Here is a 17,111-nt window from a genome sequence, read left to right on the forward strand (position 1 = left end):
GGTATTAATAGTCATTAAGGATCTGAACATATAATCTTCCACCAAATAAACCAACTAGCATCAACTACAAGGAGTAATTAACACTACTAGCAACCCACACGTACCAATTTGATATTTTAAGACAAAGATTGGATAAAAGTGATGAACTAGGGTTTGGAGAGGAGATGGTGCTGATGAAGATGTTGATGGAGATTGACCCCTTCTCGATGAGAGGATCGTTGGTGATGACGATGGTTTTGTCGAAGTTCCGCCTCGAGACGGTGGCGCCTCGTCCCGAAAGGTCTAATATGATTTTTTCTAGGTCAAAACCCTTCATATAGCAGAAGACGGGCACCGGAGGCCTGCCAGGGGGCCCACAAGGCCGCGCCCCTGGCTTGTGACCTCCTGGTGGGTCCCCTCCAGTATTTCCTTCGCCCATTATTTTTTATAAATTCCAAAGCTGTTCTCCGTAACTTTTCAGGACTTTTGGAGCTGTGTAGAATAGGTCTCTAAGATTTGCTCCTTTTCTAGTCTAGAATTCCAGCTGCCAGCATTCTCCCACTTCATGTGAATCTTGTAAAATAAGAGAGAAAATGCATAAGTATTGTACCATAATGTGTATTAACATCTCATAATGCAATAAATATTGATATAAAAGCATGTTGCAAAATGGATGTATCAATGCGTGCTTGTTACGAAGCGGCGTGTGCCACGTTGTGCGAGTTGTCTTGTGTAGCCGGCTTCGGTCAGCGTATGGCCGGCTGCACCGTTGCCACGCCGGAACAAGTAATGGAGTGGACGGGGGCGTGCTCGTCACTATGCCGTCTCGGCTGGTCACAATCGGCGTCAGTCAGTGGTATGACCCCTCCACTGTAGCCTCGCGCGGTCAGGTCAGCGGTACCTGAAACACCGTAGCCATACCTTTGGTGATGATGCCCCTGACGCAATTTGTCAGGGTGATGTGACTGGGGCTGACCCGCCGGCTAGCGGGGTGCAGTCGAGTTGGAGGGGGAATGGCCTCGCCTGAGCCGGCTCGACCATGCAGCCGGCCAGGCGCAGCCGACCCCTCGTGGGGAACCGGATGTCGTGTGTATGTTTTTCAAGGGAGAATGAAGGAGTCCTTGATTTTGGCCTACCCCGAAGTTATGCCCCCGTCATGCATGGAGACTTCAACCCACGATCTCACATCAACCCACACATTATATCTATTCTTGACATATACAAAAAATGTAGAATAATAACCAAAAGAACAAAGAAAAACAAAAAGTAAAAAGTAAACAAATAAAAAAGAGAAATAAAATGCAAAAACATGAATGAAAATGGAGAAGAAAAAGAAAAAAACAAAGAAAACCGGGTTGAATCGTCTAAAGTAGGATGACCTCTACTACTTGTCATAAACGAGGCATGGACGGAGTGGCTAATAGCTCCCACTATACGTGACCATCTCTAGCCCGACCCGCCCAAGCCCAACCCGAAAATCCAGGGCCTAGGCCTGACGGGCTTGCCCGTGAGCTAGGCTTGGACCTGAGTTTTGAGCCCGCCAAATAGGCTGGACTGGGCTTGGGCTTGGCATATTGAGATTTTAAGGAAGCGACCGACCTATTGCCCTAGGCCCAAAGAGCTTTTCAACAGATGGGCCATACTTGGGCTTGAAAAGTAGGTCCGATGACAGGGTCAGGACCGAGCCTAGGCCTTAAATTTTTGCTATGGGCTTTTTTAGGCCCGACCTAAACCCAACACGACCGACCCATGGCCACATATAGCTCCCACGGTCTCCCATCTTATGTGCTCTTTCTTTTACTTAACAATGGTACGTAAGAAAAATCTTCAACTAGCGATGCTACCGTCTCGCTTACGCGCCTAACCGAAGTGCGAGGCACATGGGCCGGCACGGCATGGCCCGTTTAGTAAACGTGCCTGCATGGGCCGTGTCATGCGAGGCATCGAGCCTAGGCCTTATTTTTTGCTATGGGCTTTTTTAGGCCCGACCCAAACCCAACCCGACCCGACCCATGGCTAGATATAGCTCCCACGATCTCCCATCTTATGTGTTCTTTCTTTTACTTAACAATGGTATGTAAGGAAAATCTTCAGCCAACAATGCTACCGTCTCGCTTACGCGCCTAACCGAAGAACAAGGCACATGGGCCGACACGGCAATGACCCTTTTAGTAAACGTGCCTGCATGGGCCGTGTCATGCATCGGGCCGGCCCGTTTGCACAGCTCTGGTGTCACCACGAAACTCCACTCGCCAGAAAAAGGCGGCAACGCCCTAACACCCTCTCATTCCCCCCGCCATTTCCCGCCATCGAAGTCATTTGCTTTTCGCCGCCGCTTGGAAATTCTGCTGCGCTGCGTCGGCGACGGAGATGGCGGCCGACATGGAGATGCCAGATCCGGAGGAGCTCGAGTGGATGGAGAGCAACGGCCTCCTCCCGGAAGAGGAGGAGTACGCCTACTTCGACGACCCCGACGAGGGCTTCCTCCCAGCCGCCACCGACGCGTGCAAACCGCCCGCCCCCCCGCAGGAGACCACCACCTCCCCCGCAAAGCCCGCAGGTACGCATCACTCTCCATCTCGATAGACCACGAATCTAGGCCTCGATTGTCCTGACCGCTGATTGAATCGACCAAATCTGTACGAAGATGAAGTGACGGAAGCCAATCTGAAGCGGCCTCCCCCTCCGCCTCCACCGGAGCAGGAGGAGGAGAGGAGCAAGAGGAGGAATGTCGATCCGGTGGATTCGGTGGACGAAGATTGGCTGCGGTACTCGCCACCTCCCGCCGCCGAAGTCGTCGCCGAGAAGATTGTATCGCGGTTCGCGTCGGAGATCCAGGGGGACTCTATGCCCGTCACAGCACCCAACGGAGAAAGAGTTTATGCCAAGCTTACGACGGAGAAATTGTTTAGCGAAGTAATTGAGGGAACCAGGCGAAGGACTTCATTTTCCAACCACGATGGTAAGTTACTGCTAAGTAGTGTACTTCGATTCCACGCTCTTAATGGTTTCTCCCTAGAATGGAGATTCGTCTTGTTTCACTTCCTGTTGTTTGCTCTTCTGCAGGGCTTCTCTCAGAATCATTTCACTTGTTGACTATGCAAGCGGAGCAAGAGGCTATAGCAAAGGTACACATGTGATGTATGCGCAGATCGTTAATATGTAAATAGATGGCACAACCAGATTTAATTTTATTGAGTGCTACTTCTTTAACACAACTGGCTGGCTGCTACTAGGAATAGGTGCCCACTAGTCACTATGGTATTTAATTTTATGGTTTCTTAGGAAGATATTAATCCCACAGATTAGCACCAGAGAATATGTAGTTTCTTCTTTATAACTGTGAACCTCCCAGCAAAAAGTTACCAGGTGCAGTCCAGGATATCATACTTATATTTTCGGAGCTTGGAGTTGAAAATCTAATTGTCATTCTTAAATTGTAAAACTGCATGAAGCACTGGGAGACAATTATACCCTTTTTCCACCTAAGCAAGTCGATAATGGGGTCTGACACTTCTACCTAGCGCGATATTAATTGCTGCAGCTGTAAGCAACAAGTTAAAAAAAAGCTTACTAATCTATCTCTAATGTGTATGAAGGCCTTGCTGGAAAGCACAGAGACACAGAATGTTGAGGGTTTTCCGTTGACTCCAATAGTCACAGAACAACTTTGGGTGGAGAAATATGCACCACACTCTTTCACAGAGCTGTTAAGTGATGAGCACACAAACAGGGAGGTAAATAGCCATTCAATTTTCTTAATGGATGTGTTTATAAGAGCTGTTAAGTGTCTGTAAGAATCTCTGCTTGGACTTGATGTTCCTCATCCAGGTACTTCTGTGGTTAAAACAATGGGACTCCTGTGTGTTTGGGTCCCATATCCGGGGTACAAGTGATGATACTTTATCCGCCTTACGTAGGCATTCTTGTACCATTCAAAAGAACTCAAGTAGCAGAAGTTTCTTTTCCAAGATCAAGGGAGGCTATGTCATGGGTCAAGATAGCATGCCCCAAAATGCATCTGGCAGCAACTCAGAAGATTTGAAAAGCACCTTTCACAAAAAGCCTTCCGTTGATAACGCACCAGAACAAAAGGTGGGTTAGTACTAGTGTGCTGTGTCTTATAAAGATGGCTGCAAGCTGTACTAAGAAGTCACTGTTTAGTTGCTGCATTCGAATAACCCCCTGGTCTTGCAGGTGTTGCTACTATGTGGTCCAGCTGGCCTTGGGAAGACAACACTCGCTCATGTGGCAGCCAAACATTGTGGTTACCATGTTGTGGAGGTCTGCATAGGAACACTATTTCTTGTTTATTTCTTGGTAGCTTCTATGTGATTTGATGTGACGAGAGATGCTTAGTCACTTCCTATAGGAGCATACACCTTCTAGTGGCTACTAGATAATTGCCCATGTGTTGCAATGGGGGCATAAATATTGTAGCATGTTGGCCCGTGTTTTACCTGCCCATATTAATGTGTTTGTGTAAAAAAATTGTAGCATTTTATCTGGTTAATGCTTATTTGGTAAGCACTTATTGGCTTAATAAAACATAATTTTGTTTGGTAAGTCAATTAGTGGTGGGGCAGCTAAGGTGATTTTTGGGAAGACCGATGGAAAACCAGAGATGAGAGGAGGGGAAACGGAAGTAAGGTTGGATGAAGGACAAGTGGACGACAGGACCTTATGTCTTTTTAAGTAGGAGTATATGATTAGTGTATCAGATATATCTGTTGCATCCTTCTGAATGGTCTTCAGTTTTGTTACACATCATCTAGCCACACCTGGATACTGCTGGATGGGTTTTTGCATCATATACACTGTAAAACTGCAAGTATCAGTCTATTGCGTCCCTTGGAAGCCTATGGTGTTATGTTCTTTAGCAAGATTTCCTCCAAAACTCCATTCTAATGTCGCCTCTTGTTAGTTATGGTTGCTATCTGGTTTTGCTATTGGTCTATGGGCCGGCACTCAGCTGCTTATTGCTACCTGAATACAGATTCCATGCATTGCTTATGTTAAGCACTACATACATGCAGATAAATGCCAGTGATGATCGTTCGGCTTCATCCATTGAACCAAAAATACTTGATGTAGTTCAGATGAACTCTATCATGTCAGATTCCAAACCTAAGTGTCTGGTAAGTTAAGTTATGCTACCAGATTGTTAAATCACATTCCCCACATTCCGTTAAGGTCTTCTAGCATGTGTAGGTAATTGATGAAATTGATGGAGCGCTTGGTGATGGAAAGGGGGCAGTGGAGGTTATTTTAAAGATGGTAAGTTGCCAACATTTCAACATTAATTTCTATTGAATTGCACAACCAGTTCATCCAAAAGTCTGAATGATCCCCCCCCCCCCCCCCCCACACACACACGTAGGCTCCACCAGGCCTTACACGTGGGGTCAATGTAGGCTGCAACTATTTTCTTTTAAGTGCGTTGGCCTGGTTTTGAGTGTGAGATCTCCAAGCTATGATACCATATTGAATCACATGCTCAATATATTTCAACAACTTTCTGATGTTCATTTTTCGTTGATCGAATAATATTTCGCATTGTTGTGCAGTTGAGAACCGGGATAGGTTATTCTTCACAGCATAGTGCATATGAATGCATTTCTGTGATCATGGATGACTAACTCTTTTGGGTGCAGATCAATGCTGATAAGAACAACAATTTGGACAGAAGCACTGGAGCTGAAGAAACTCAAGTCCAAAAGGCTTCGTCAAGGAAAAGTCATAAAACAGCAAAACTACTGAGGCCTGTAAGCAACGATTCTGTGCTTTCACTTTCATTTTAATGCCTTCACATTGTATTAATTCTCATGATATTATTTGTAGGTAATTTGTATATGCAATGACCTGTATGCTCCAGCCTTGAGAAAACTACGCCAAGTAGCAAAGTAATGTCTTCCCGGTATTTTCTTATAGTTCATACAGTCCTAAAATTGTTTAAACTTTTCTTATAACGATTGTTTTAATTTTACAGGGTTCATATTTTTGTGCAGCCAACGATTAGTCGTGTGGTGAACAGGTAATGTAAAGGCACTTGCCTAATACTCCCTCTGTTCCTAAATATTTGTTGTTGGGGAGAACTAGACTAGTTCTCCCCAACCCCAACAACAAATATTGTGGTACAGAGGGAGTAACATTTAACACAACCTATTTAAGTATGGACATTTTGTTTATAAATAAGTTTTGCTTGTTTAGGCTCAAGTACATATGCAAGAAGGAAGGATTCAAGACAAGTTCGATTGCTCTTTCTGCATTAGCAGATTATACTGGTACATTTTCTTTTGTTCCACCCAAACCATAAATATGCTTAATATTGCATAATGCTATGCCCATTTTTTTACAATAGCAGAACCAATATGCTGTAGCTGATCAATGGATATGCAATATCTCCTTGAGTAATACTTGTACTTCTAGAATTCTAGTCTTCTTCCTATGTTTAAATGACCCAATAGTTCTTACTCCCACATACATTTATTTAGCTAAATTCTCTAGATTTTTGGCCAACCGAGCACATACATATGTCTCATTAACTACTTCAGCTGTGTAATAAAACTCAGCATCTGCTGAAACATATTATACAACTGCAATAGTAGCTTTGTTTACTTTCAATCTCCTTGCTTGTGTCCAAATTAATTGGATTACTGTATCCTATGTTTGTGAAGTTAACTGGATAGCTATATCTATATTTGTCATCCATTGAACTAAAATATCTTTATATGCTGGCATACTTTGGGGAACCTGTTTTATGCTTCCCAACACTCAGGATCTTCACTGTAGTTTATTCAAATTTACTCTTTGCAAAGAGCTGTCTTAATTTAGCTTTTAGTCTTGGACCTGGAACCTATTATTTTGCCACATTTAGTGCTACTTTTGCCTGTATCATGCACTTATTTATACACAGATGGACGAAGGAGAATTGCTAGTATATGCATAAATTTGTTTTATACACGAGATACTGATTGGCCTCATAGACTGTACTAAGTGAGCAAAGCCTCCCTGCAGAATGTGACATTCGATCATGCCTGAACACTCTTCAATTTCTGAACAAGAAAAGAGAGGCACTAAACATTGTAAGTGAGCTAACTGAGATGGCCACCTGCTGGCTGCTGCTACTACTTAACCGATATAGTATTCGATTCTCATTGATCTGTGTCATTGAGCAGTCTGGGTTTGATTCACAAGTCGTTGGACGGAAGGACATGTCCAAAAGCATCTTTGATGTTTGGAAACAGGTCTGATGTTTTCTTACTGTAATTATTGTTTTTTCTGCAGATGCCTTCATTGTTCAAGCAATGAATGTATAATCCCAAACTTTCAATATTGGTACTGAAATGTATGCCAAGCACAAGTTCATAAGGCAACCCACATCATGCATTGCTGCAAACAATAACAATACATTTGCTCATTATACCATTTAATCATAGCAAGTTTGCTTCACCAGGTTCTTCAAAAGAAAAAACTCAAGCGGGCGGAAATGGCAGATTCTAATGTGAACGGAGACAAGGACATTGGCTCTCTGTTCTCACTCATATCTAACCGGTAAAGCTTGTTTTGTATACTGCACACTTCACTTTTATATGGGCTTGGTTCACTTTCTTATCATGTCACGTTCTATTTGCAGTGGTGACTATGATGTTACTATGGATGGGATTCATGAGAACTTCTTAAAACTCTCTTACCATGATCCAATGCTGCACAAGACCGTATAAACTCTTGCTAATCTCAAATTTGTATTTGATTTTCGTATTTATCATGCACCCACAGTTCAAATTAAAATAGAGCCAAAGGCCAGAGCCTGGTGTGTGGACCTTGTGCACTCACCAGTCACCACTGCACATCGTCAGGAGAGTTCATCAATTTCTTGCTCTGTAAATATATTGTGCTTACTGTAGACCAAACCACCTTGCAGGTGAAATGCCTTGATGTACTTGGAGTTTCTGATTATTTGATGCAATATGTTTTCCGAACTCAGCATATGTCACTCCAAGGTAGTATCTGGCTGTTTATTACCTTTTTATCATAAATGTTGGACTAACTCAAAGTGTTTACGGTTATATTTCAGCATATCAACCTCCTATTGCCATCACTATAAGCCGTATTATTGCTCAAGTTGAGAAGCCAAATATTGAGTGGCCGAAAGCCCTGCAAAGGTATTTTGAGTTTTTTACACATCTATAGCCAATAGCTGTCTATCAGCGGGTTAATGTGGATATGTTTCAGGTGCCGAGCAATGCTTTTGGAAAAGAAGGATACATTGAAGACCTGGCAAAACAGAATGTCACCTCTCATTTCAAGGCACCTGTCAGTGGAATCTTTTGTTGGAGACATTGCTTCAGCCTTTTTACACATTCTTTCCCCATTGAGTCTGAGACCTGTAAGCTCTCAATCACCTTAGTGTTGTGTTCCAATGCTCGATTTCAAACTTGCCTATTGGCATTGTCATGCAGTAATTTGTGTGCTCAGATGCACCTTGGTTTCTAAGATAAAAACAATTGAGGATTGCATGGCTAAGCTATCTGCACCATGCACCTACCCCAAAACATTCTATAATCTAGTGATGCACCCACATTAAGATGGAATTAATGCATCAATCAGTCTACTTACAACAATTTAGCAACCAAGTAAGGAGTCTTAGTTCCTGGTAGGACCCTATGCTAGTCCAAGTTCACTAGTTTTGAACATGGGGATTTTACATCGCATTGCAAATTTTTATATTGGTTTTCTTTGCATATTTCCATCACCGTTAGATTTCTAACTATGCATGGTATGTTCAGGTGGCAATTAATTTGATGTCAGAGAGGGAAAAAAATGAATTTGTGCAGCTAGTTGATACTATGGTTGCTTACTCGGTTACATACAAAAGCACAAAGTTTGAACCTCAAGAAAGGGCAAATGGATTTATTGTGCCTATGGATATTCCTTCACTTTCATTTGATCCTCCAATCAATGATATCATACGCTTTAAGGTTATTCTCAACCATTTTATTCTTTTATTTATTTTACAGTACTCTCTTTTCTCACTTCCTGACAAAGCTGTTGATGTCAGGATTATCAATCCGAGCACATTGGTCTCTCTTTGGCCATGAAACAGGTCTTGGTGCACGAGGTGAGTAGTAGTTCCAACTTCTATGTTTGGAACCCTTAAGTTCTATATTTCTTGCTTAATACTTGCCACCTTTACAATTCCTTCACTGACTGTAACTCTTTGATCTGAGAAACTAAATATTGACCTTTTTCATTTCTATGCAATATTTTTCTAGCTTATCATTCGTTTCCATATTTTCCTTGAAAACTATCTTGAACCTGTATGCATGAACTGACCAGAGCATATTGTGTTATACATTATTTGAAAAACTGGTTGTGACCATATGACTTCAGGTTAGGAAGTTATCTGGAGAGAAGTATATATTGAGGACCTGATTCCAAATACCAGCAGCTTTTTGTTTGTATCTACTATCTAGATCCATTACTTGCTTTCTTTTTGGGGGACTGAGCTTTTAGTATCAGCTATCTAGTTTAGGAAAAGCTCCATTTTGAACCCTGGACAATTGTGCCTGGTTGGCCTTGAACCCTAAACTCAGAAACAATCCATATTAAACCCTGAACTTTCTAATAAAGTAATTAAAACGGACCCTAGACTGGTCTTGAGAAGCGCTTTTGTATTTCAGGGCTTTCAGAGAATATGGAAACAAAACTTGTTTGTAGGAAATGGTATGAAATCATAACCCCGTGGAATTTATAAAAAGTATGATAATTTTATGTCCTGTGCAAAATTGATAAGAATAATTTATTTATCTTTTGTTTTTATTTCTAATGCAACACAGGTGATCAAATTTGACCATGTTTTCTGGTTCTTGTTTTATAGAATACTCCACATCTGCAAATTGTTTTATAGATTTTTGAGAACCTTGGAAAACAGCCACCTTCCAAACCTTAACCCGGTTATTTTGGGTGGCTTCACAAAGTTTCTGAAATAATTGGAATCTGCTGTGCATGCAGAAATTCATTTAAAATAAAATAGCACGCATGCAAAAATAGACAACTAAAATATATTTATCTCAACATTTATGCACATGATAGGTATTTTGTGATGAAAATTTGCAGGCTATAAATTCCTGGCATTCCATACATTTGTGTTTTTCTTTCACATTCTCTGAAATCCCCATTAACAAAAACTGGCTAAGATTCAAGTTGAATGGTTTTACAATGTGTAGGGTTTAATTTGAACAGTGGTGCCTATCACTTAGGAGTGCAGCATTGTAAATTTGGGGTGTGGTTCTTCTTAGAGTTCGTACATAATTCTTCTATCAATGCATCAAGACACAGGGCTTTTGTGTTTTCTCGAAAAAGGGTTTAATTTGAACAGTTTGATAGTTCAGGGTTCTAATCGGACTAGACACCATATTTTAGGGTTCAAATTGTTTTACTTTTTTTACTTTAGTTGGCAGTTCCATTTTGTTACAATCCAATATGTATTCTCTATAATTTCTGTTATCAGGGGCCTTTCGTGTTTGGAAATGCCACACTGGGCACACAAAAGAGACTATTTTATTGTTATTGTTTACACATGTTTTTCTGCAGGTAGAGAAGCAGAAGATCATCAAAGATAGCGCAGGAAAATTGTTGAACCAAATTAATGAAGGAGTTAGGAGTGAAGTTCCAATAACTACATACCAGAAAACAGCAACTGGTACTGTATGTGATACTTCCCACGGTAGCTCTAATGGAAAATCAGCTACACCTCCAGTGCAGCTAAACTCAGCCTCTAGTTTGAGTGGTAAAGGTCTTGCACCTGCAAAGAGACCCTCAAGTCGCCCAACTGATTTCTTTCAAAGGTAACGCATCAGTTATCATTATTTTCAAACGTGACTGCATTTTCAAGGCATTGATTATGAAGCCACCTCTTTTTCTTGACAAAAAACAGCTTTAGGAAAGAAAGACCAGGGGGTGCAAAGGCTCATGTTGATGCAGGGCAGCAAGGAACAACAGTTCAGAGGGACTTGCGCCCACTGATCTTCAAATACAATGAGGTTTGCGTGTTTTCGTTATGATACCATGATTTCTGCAGTGATCTAAAATTGGATCAATATACAATCATCCTTTTGCGCTCATTATCACAAGCAGGAAAACAGTGAAAATCTTGTAGAGTTATAAGATATTGCCTTTTTCTTAAGATCAACAGTGCATTAGCATAGCTGTACTGCAAGCCTTCATGACCCTAGAACTAATTAAGCAGAAAGTTACACAAACAATAATATTGTAAACTATCATTGGCACATTGTCCTTTTCTTTAGAAGTAGTCCCTCTGTACACAAATGTAACACGTTTTTTGCTGTTTAATTTAAACTGCAAAAACGTCCTACACTTTCATTTGTTTACAGAGGGAGTACCACATTGCGTTTTATGTCTGTATAAAAGCCAGACCCCACAGTGTTGCTAAGAGCAACCAGTGTTGCTAAGAGCAACTCTAGCAGACCCCGCATCCCGTTGGCCCGCAAAACCCGTTTGCAGGTCGGGGAAAACCGCTTTTGCGGGCTGGCTCGGTCGGCCGCAGATGTAGACCTCCCAAACGGACCCGTATAAAAGTATATTCGCCGAATATGCTTTTATACGGGTCGGCTTTTGCGGGGTCTGTTTGGACACGGCCGCGTCGACCCGAAAACAGAAAACGCTCAATTCTCGCATTTGACATAAGTTCTCACAAATAAGTTCAAATTCAAACAAACATAACACAGTTTTACGCGCTAATAAAAGCCAAGTTCAGTACGACAAACGCAAAAGAGGGTCTTGCATCATCTTGGTTGATCTTCACTCCGGCCATCGAGCCCATCTTGAAGTTCATCGGCATTGCCACCATATGGAGCAGAGAAAACATCTCCGGAACTGTAATAACACGGGCCAGCCGACGCGACCATTCTCCTCTTCAAGATCTCTCTTCTTGCCATATCATGCCATGTTTTGGTGAGGTCGTCCATGTCATCGCGGTTCATTGACATGATCTTGTTCTCTTGGCGAGCAATAAAGATTCTTTGTCGATCAACTTCCACTTCTCGCACTTTTGGAGCAACTCCCAACAGTGCTCTAGTTTGAAGAATTTGCCTTCCGAAGCTTCCATGTCTTTGTATCTATGTTGGGCAATCTTGTCCTACACAATGTGAACAAAGTGATGTAATCAATTCTCATGATGCAAATATGATTACGCACAACTTGAACAAAGGCAAAACAAACTCACATAGTCGGATTCCACGGTCCCACTTGGAAGTGCATTGCGTACTTGCTCCAAGCAAGCTGCCCAACGGTTGCACATAGGCTTGATATTCTCCCAACGACCTTGAAGCGACCGAAATGTGCGTGGAGTCCTATTGGGATACTTTGCCATAATGCGGAAGTATTGATCTTCGATCCTTTGCCAATATCTCTTGGCGGTTCGAGAAGTACCCGTGCATGCATCAAGAGACACCGCACTCCATGCTTGGATCAAAGCTTGATCTTCCAAGATCGTGTAGTTCTTCGATCTTTGGCTATATTGAACGATTGACAAGTCACGAGCTATCGCAACAAATGGCGAAAACGAAAGGAAATGACCATGACCGAAGACGCATACCTTCCGGCCATTTCGTCGAACACCTCGCTTGCGGGGGGAGCGACACCGTTGAACGGCATCGCCGAGGCATCTCTTTCCGGGATGGAGTGAGAGGATGAAGGAGTCGGAATCCTCTTCCTCTTGACGCCCGCGGCCTTGGTGACCTTCTTCGCCGCCGGCCGAGATCGCAGAACAGCGTTAGTGCCTGGAGCGCGAGCCTTCGCGGCGGGGGCTGTCGGGGATTTCCGCCCGGCACGACCACGTTGCCCTGCCGCTTGTGGGCAGGCGCGGCGCTAGCTTGAGCGACGGCGGGGCCAACATGGCCGGTGACGAGATCCGTCCGAGGGGAAGGAGCGTGCGCGACCTCGACGGTGACGGGGGGCAGCAAGGAGGCGTCCATGGCGGCGAGGGACAGTCGGCGGAGGATGCACCGGAGCGTGCGGTGGCGAGGCAATGGTGGCGGCGGGTGGGGGGAGCGGGAAAGGCCGCGCAGAAATGTCCCTCCCGCCAAATCTTGCTGCGGATAGAGGCTGAGCTCGGGTCGGCCTCCCAGCCCGTGAAACTAGAGGTTGGGGGAGAAGTTTTGCCGCGTCCCGCAAAAATATTTGCGGGCCGGGGCGGGATGCAGGGTCTGATCGGGCATGTTTTTACGCCCCGACCCGTGCTTTGGCGGTTATTTTGCGGGCCGGGGCGGGATGCGGGGTCTGCTGGAGTTGCTCTAAGAGAAAACGATACTTGTTCCATTTTGCAAATCGAATTATGTAACTAACTAAGAACTGTTGCTATGGCTAGTTGTCACATGGTGCTTGAGAGTGGTATCTAACAGCTGGAAATTCTTTGATAATGAACTGTTCCAGTGTGATTTTGTTTTTTCTGATGAATTACCTGACAACCTTTATGCCTTCACCCTGTAATTCTTTTGACCCAGATGATTATGGGACTCTGCTTCTTCTTCTAGCATTGACATTATATCATGCATGTTATTTGTTGCAGGGCTACACAAATGCAGTTAAAAGACCAGTCAGAGTTCGCGACCTTCTGCTCTAGCTAGGCCCTTTTGGTTTCCTGCACATTGTTATGTAAAGTAATGTTGTGTATTCACTATGACATTTTTTTTAATATATTAAGCTAATAGGTGGACCTAAACTGAAACACAGTAAGTCCGTACTAGCTTACACATTTTTTTAAACTTACTAAAAAGAAATGAATTGCAAAAACACTGAAAATGTTGTATGGAAAAAATGTTGACATGAATATGATTTAAGGGCTACTTTGTTATTATCTCTTTACACCTAGCAGTTTGTTTGGCAGTTCAAATATTATTATGCTATGGACACTCCTTTTCTATTAGTTGTGGTGGAGAAGTTCCTTAAGTATTGTCCAACTTGGACTCAGAAAAATAAGGCTAATGGATTTAATGCTAGAGTATATGGAAGAAGTTATATTAAATGAGATTGCCATAACTGTGGGTGGCGGCTAAAATTGTTTTATTGTGTTGTTCCATATCCCTCGTTGATGAGTCTAGTCTCAAGGTTTGTGTAGGGGCGCGACATGTGGTTGAACACAAGCATTTAAGTGGACGCCAAGCAAATACTCATAATTCACAAGTATTATGGCTCGTTTTGTGCACATGATGAACCATGGGATCCTCGCCCAATCTTGGGAAAGAAGGAATTTTATTGGTCAATTTGGTTGCGGCTTGAAGCAGTAAAATCTAGGCCCAATCTTGGGAAATAAAGAATTATATTGGTCCATTTGGTTGCGGCCCGAACCTGGGAAATCTAGGCCCACCTGACTTGTGGGATGAGTTGCCCATCTCTCCCCAATGGCTCCTCACATCGACCCCTCTCTCTTTGGCTCCATTTTTTCTCTTTGTCCATTTAGTGAGGATTCGCTCAAGCCTCTCTAGTGCATGCAACGAGTACAACCCTACTCCCTACGTTCCTAAATATTTATCTTTTTAGAGATTTTACTATGAACTACATACAGATGTATATAGACATAATTTAAAATATATATTCATTTATTTTGTTTTGTATGTAGTTCATAATTGAATCTTTAAAAAGACAAATATTTAGTAACGAAGGGAGTAGATGTGTTGTCTTGTGAGAGATCAACGACGCGTGGTAGTCAATAGCGTGGCTCACGGAGGCCAAACGAGCCACGCCTTTTTTTACTATTTCTTCCGTTTCTAAGTATAAGTTTTTAGTCATTTCATTACGGACTGTATACGAAGCAAAATGAATAAATGTATATTTTAAAATATATTTATATACATATGTACATAGTCCATAGTGTAATCCCTAAAAAAATTATATTTAAGAACGGAGGAAGTACTAAACATTCTGACCAACAAAGAGAAAACAATTGATTTTGGAAAGAGAACACTAATGGTTGTGGCAGTGTTTGTGACCATTAGCATGACGAAACCATGTGAGATGCAGTGTGCCATAACAAGTAGCAACCCGACGATCGAAGGCATCATCACGGCCAGGGATGGTCGGGGGAACACCATGGAACAGGTTGCATTGGTAGTTGGTTCTCGTGACGATAGGGACGGAGCTAGGATGAAGCATGGAGGGGACAAAGCTTTCATGTTTTAGAAATTTTTGGCTGTAGTAGCTACTACCATTGAAGAAGAATCAATTCATTTAGGGGGTTAGCCTCCCCACCTCCCCCTGCCCCCTTAACGAGCGTCTCCTTCGGCATTGGCATTGAGTTTTGCTTCGCTCTCATGCATACGCTGTCGAGTCGTTGTTGCTGCGTGCCGCACAATTGTCTTCACTCCTTTTGCGACGAGATCCATCGTGTTTGTAAACGTCCCAGTTGTCCATGCCGTGCCCGTGAGTGCAATGTCGATGTCGGTAGGTCGGCCGTGTCGATGCCATGGTCGACAACGTTCAATACAACTTTCCTGTCTTGTTTACTTGAATTGCAGCTCGAATAACTTGTTCTCATTCTTGCATGCATGGCTAGGAGATATGCTTCTGCTTAAAAAACCCTCTACACCCCCTACTTGTCCTAATTGTTGAGATCGAATGAAACAAATGATCAAACTCTACTTTCTTCCATTGATGATTCTAGATATATAGGTACAGGGAGGACACCTCATTTTGGAGCGGCGTCTGTACGTGAACTGGCACGACGGTTGCCGAAATAGCATTCGTCGGTGGCCAATACAGTCAGGGATTTCCCCCCTAATTAAGTATCTTAATTAATCTTAACACCCCCTAATCCATGCTTGTATAGGTAGCATCACCATCTTGGAAAGAGTCTCCTCCAAAACCCCTGTGTGAAAAATATGAGGAGATAGGTGTTTGATATGTTGCTAAAACTCCTGCAAACCCAGTGAGAAAATAAGGTGAAAATGCTGCAATATACAATAGTTATCGTCTCTTTTAACTCAATATCTGAGAACCATAGAGTTTAGAAAACAATAAATATGTCGTATATACTTTTCCAAAAACCTCGGTGGGGAAACAGAAAGCATGACATATGATCTCATGTTGATATTACCTCGCTAAAAACCTTTATGAGAATCTATATAGTAAATTCATGAAAGGGAAAAGAGTATAATATGATGCATTGAACAAGAACAATTCAGGAAGATACCCCTCCTGATTCTTGCAAATTTTGAAGCCGTCACATACCAATTCTATGAACATACTTCTCGAATGTAAAAGTTGGTAGAGACTTCGTAAGCAAATCAGTCACATGATTTGATCTGCAACATATGCAATATGGCGATATTGCTTATTAGTAACCTGTTTGCATCGAGGCAACACAAGAAACATTACCGTTGAGATAATGGTTGGTGGATGTAGCCATGAGGACTGTTTCGAAGACTCTTCATGAGAGGGCTACCACACCTAGTAGGAATACCAACCTTGTCTACGACCCGACATAGTAGGTGTCTGATCGATGTATCCAATGATATTGGTGTCCAGATTTCTCTGAAATTGAAAAACCAAGACAAGATGTTTGATGCCTTCGAAGATATCGATAGATATTCTTCCCAACCAATTGTGTTTGGTGGATCCAATGGCATTATGGAACGTTGAGTCCCAATATCTCATTACGATCCGTCCCGCGAACTCCTGATCAAGAGCCGAACAGACTACACCTCCATGTTCAACACACTTACAACTCGATGACGTATCCGCCTCCTCGATCCAGAGAGTGAGGGCGGAGTAGTAGATGAGTTCTCCAGCAACACGACGGCGTGGTGGTGGCGGTGGTGGTTCTATCCCGGTAGGGCAGCGTGGGGAACATCCCCTCCAAGACCTAGGGCGCAACCAAGGGGAGAGGAGGTGGAATCCTAGTCCCTCTCCTTCCCTTCCATACAAAGGTGGACTTTCCACCTTTCCCAATTGCATGGGCCTTGAGGGACCTGTGCGCTTGGCCCAATAAGGCCACAAAGTCTCCCCTTATCCCATGCAAACCCCTGGGACGTGGTTGAACCCTTGGTGGACATCCGGACTCCTCCGGAAGTTTTCGGAACCTTCTAGAAGCTTCCCTGTACAATACCAGAAAA

At 43.0% G+C, this 17,111-nt stretch overlaps 1 protein-coding gene across 2 annotated transcripts; it reads left to right on the forward strand.

Annotated features, from left to right (window-relative positions):
- The first annotated feature begins 2,264 nt into the window (after nt 1-2,264).
- LOC123449076 (chromosome transmission fidelity protein 18 homolog) lies at nt 2,265-13,803 on the forward strand. 2 transcript variants are annotated; one of them, XM_045126161.1, is made up of 24 exons: nt 2,274-2,539; nt 2,627-2,941; nt 3,046-3,107; nt 3,579-3,716; nt 3,811-4,074; nt 4,177-4,263; nt 5,016-5,117; nt 5,191-5,256; nt 5,634-5,744; nt 5,821-5,882; nt 5,969-6,013; nt 6,190-6,263; nt 6,997-7,064; nt 7,158-7,226; nt 7,436-7,533; nt 7,616-7,697; nt 7,904-7,982; nt 8,057-8,144; nt 8,215-8,368; nt 8,769-8,960; nt 9,041-9,100; nt 10,576-10,829; nt 10,919-11,024; nt 13,571-13,803. In XM_045126161.1, the coding sequence occupies exons 1-24, from the start codon at nt 2,350-2,352 to the stop codon at nt 13,622-13,624; spliced, it is 2,820 nt and encodes a 939-aa protein (XP_044982096.1). In that variant the 5' UTR covers nt 2,274-2,349; the 3' UTR covers nt 13,625-13,803. The 2 variants fall into 2 exon arrangements, with proteins under 2 accessions (XP_044982097.1, XP_044982096.1); XM_045126162.1 differs by lacking the exons at nt 10,919-11,024; nt 13,571-13,803 and adding an exon at nt 9,663-9,705 and having other exon boundaries at nt 2,265-2,539; nt 10,576-10,609.
- Nucleotides 13,804-17,111: the final 3,308 nt, after the last annotated feature.

This window comes from Hordeum vulgare, chromosome 4H (genome assembly GCF_904849725.1).
Source record: "Hordeum vulgare subsp. vulgare chromosome 4H, MorexV3_pseudomolecules_assembly, whole genome shotgun sequence".
Taxonomy (NCBI): domain Eukaryota; kingdom Viridiplantae; phylum Streptophyta; class Magnoliopsida; order Poales; family Poaceae; genus Hordeum; species Hordeum vulgare.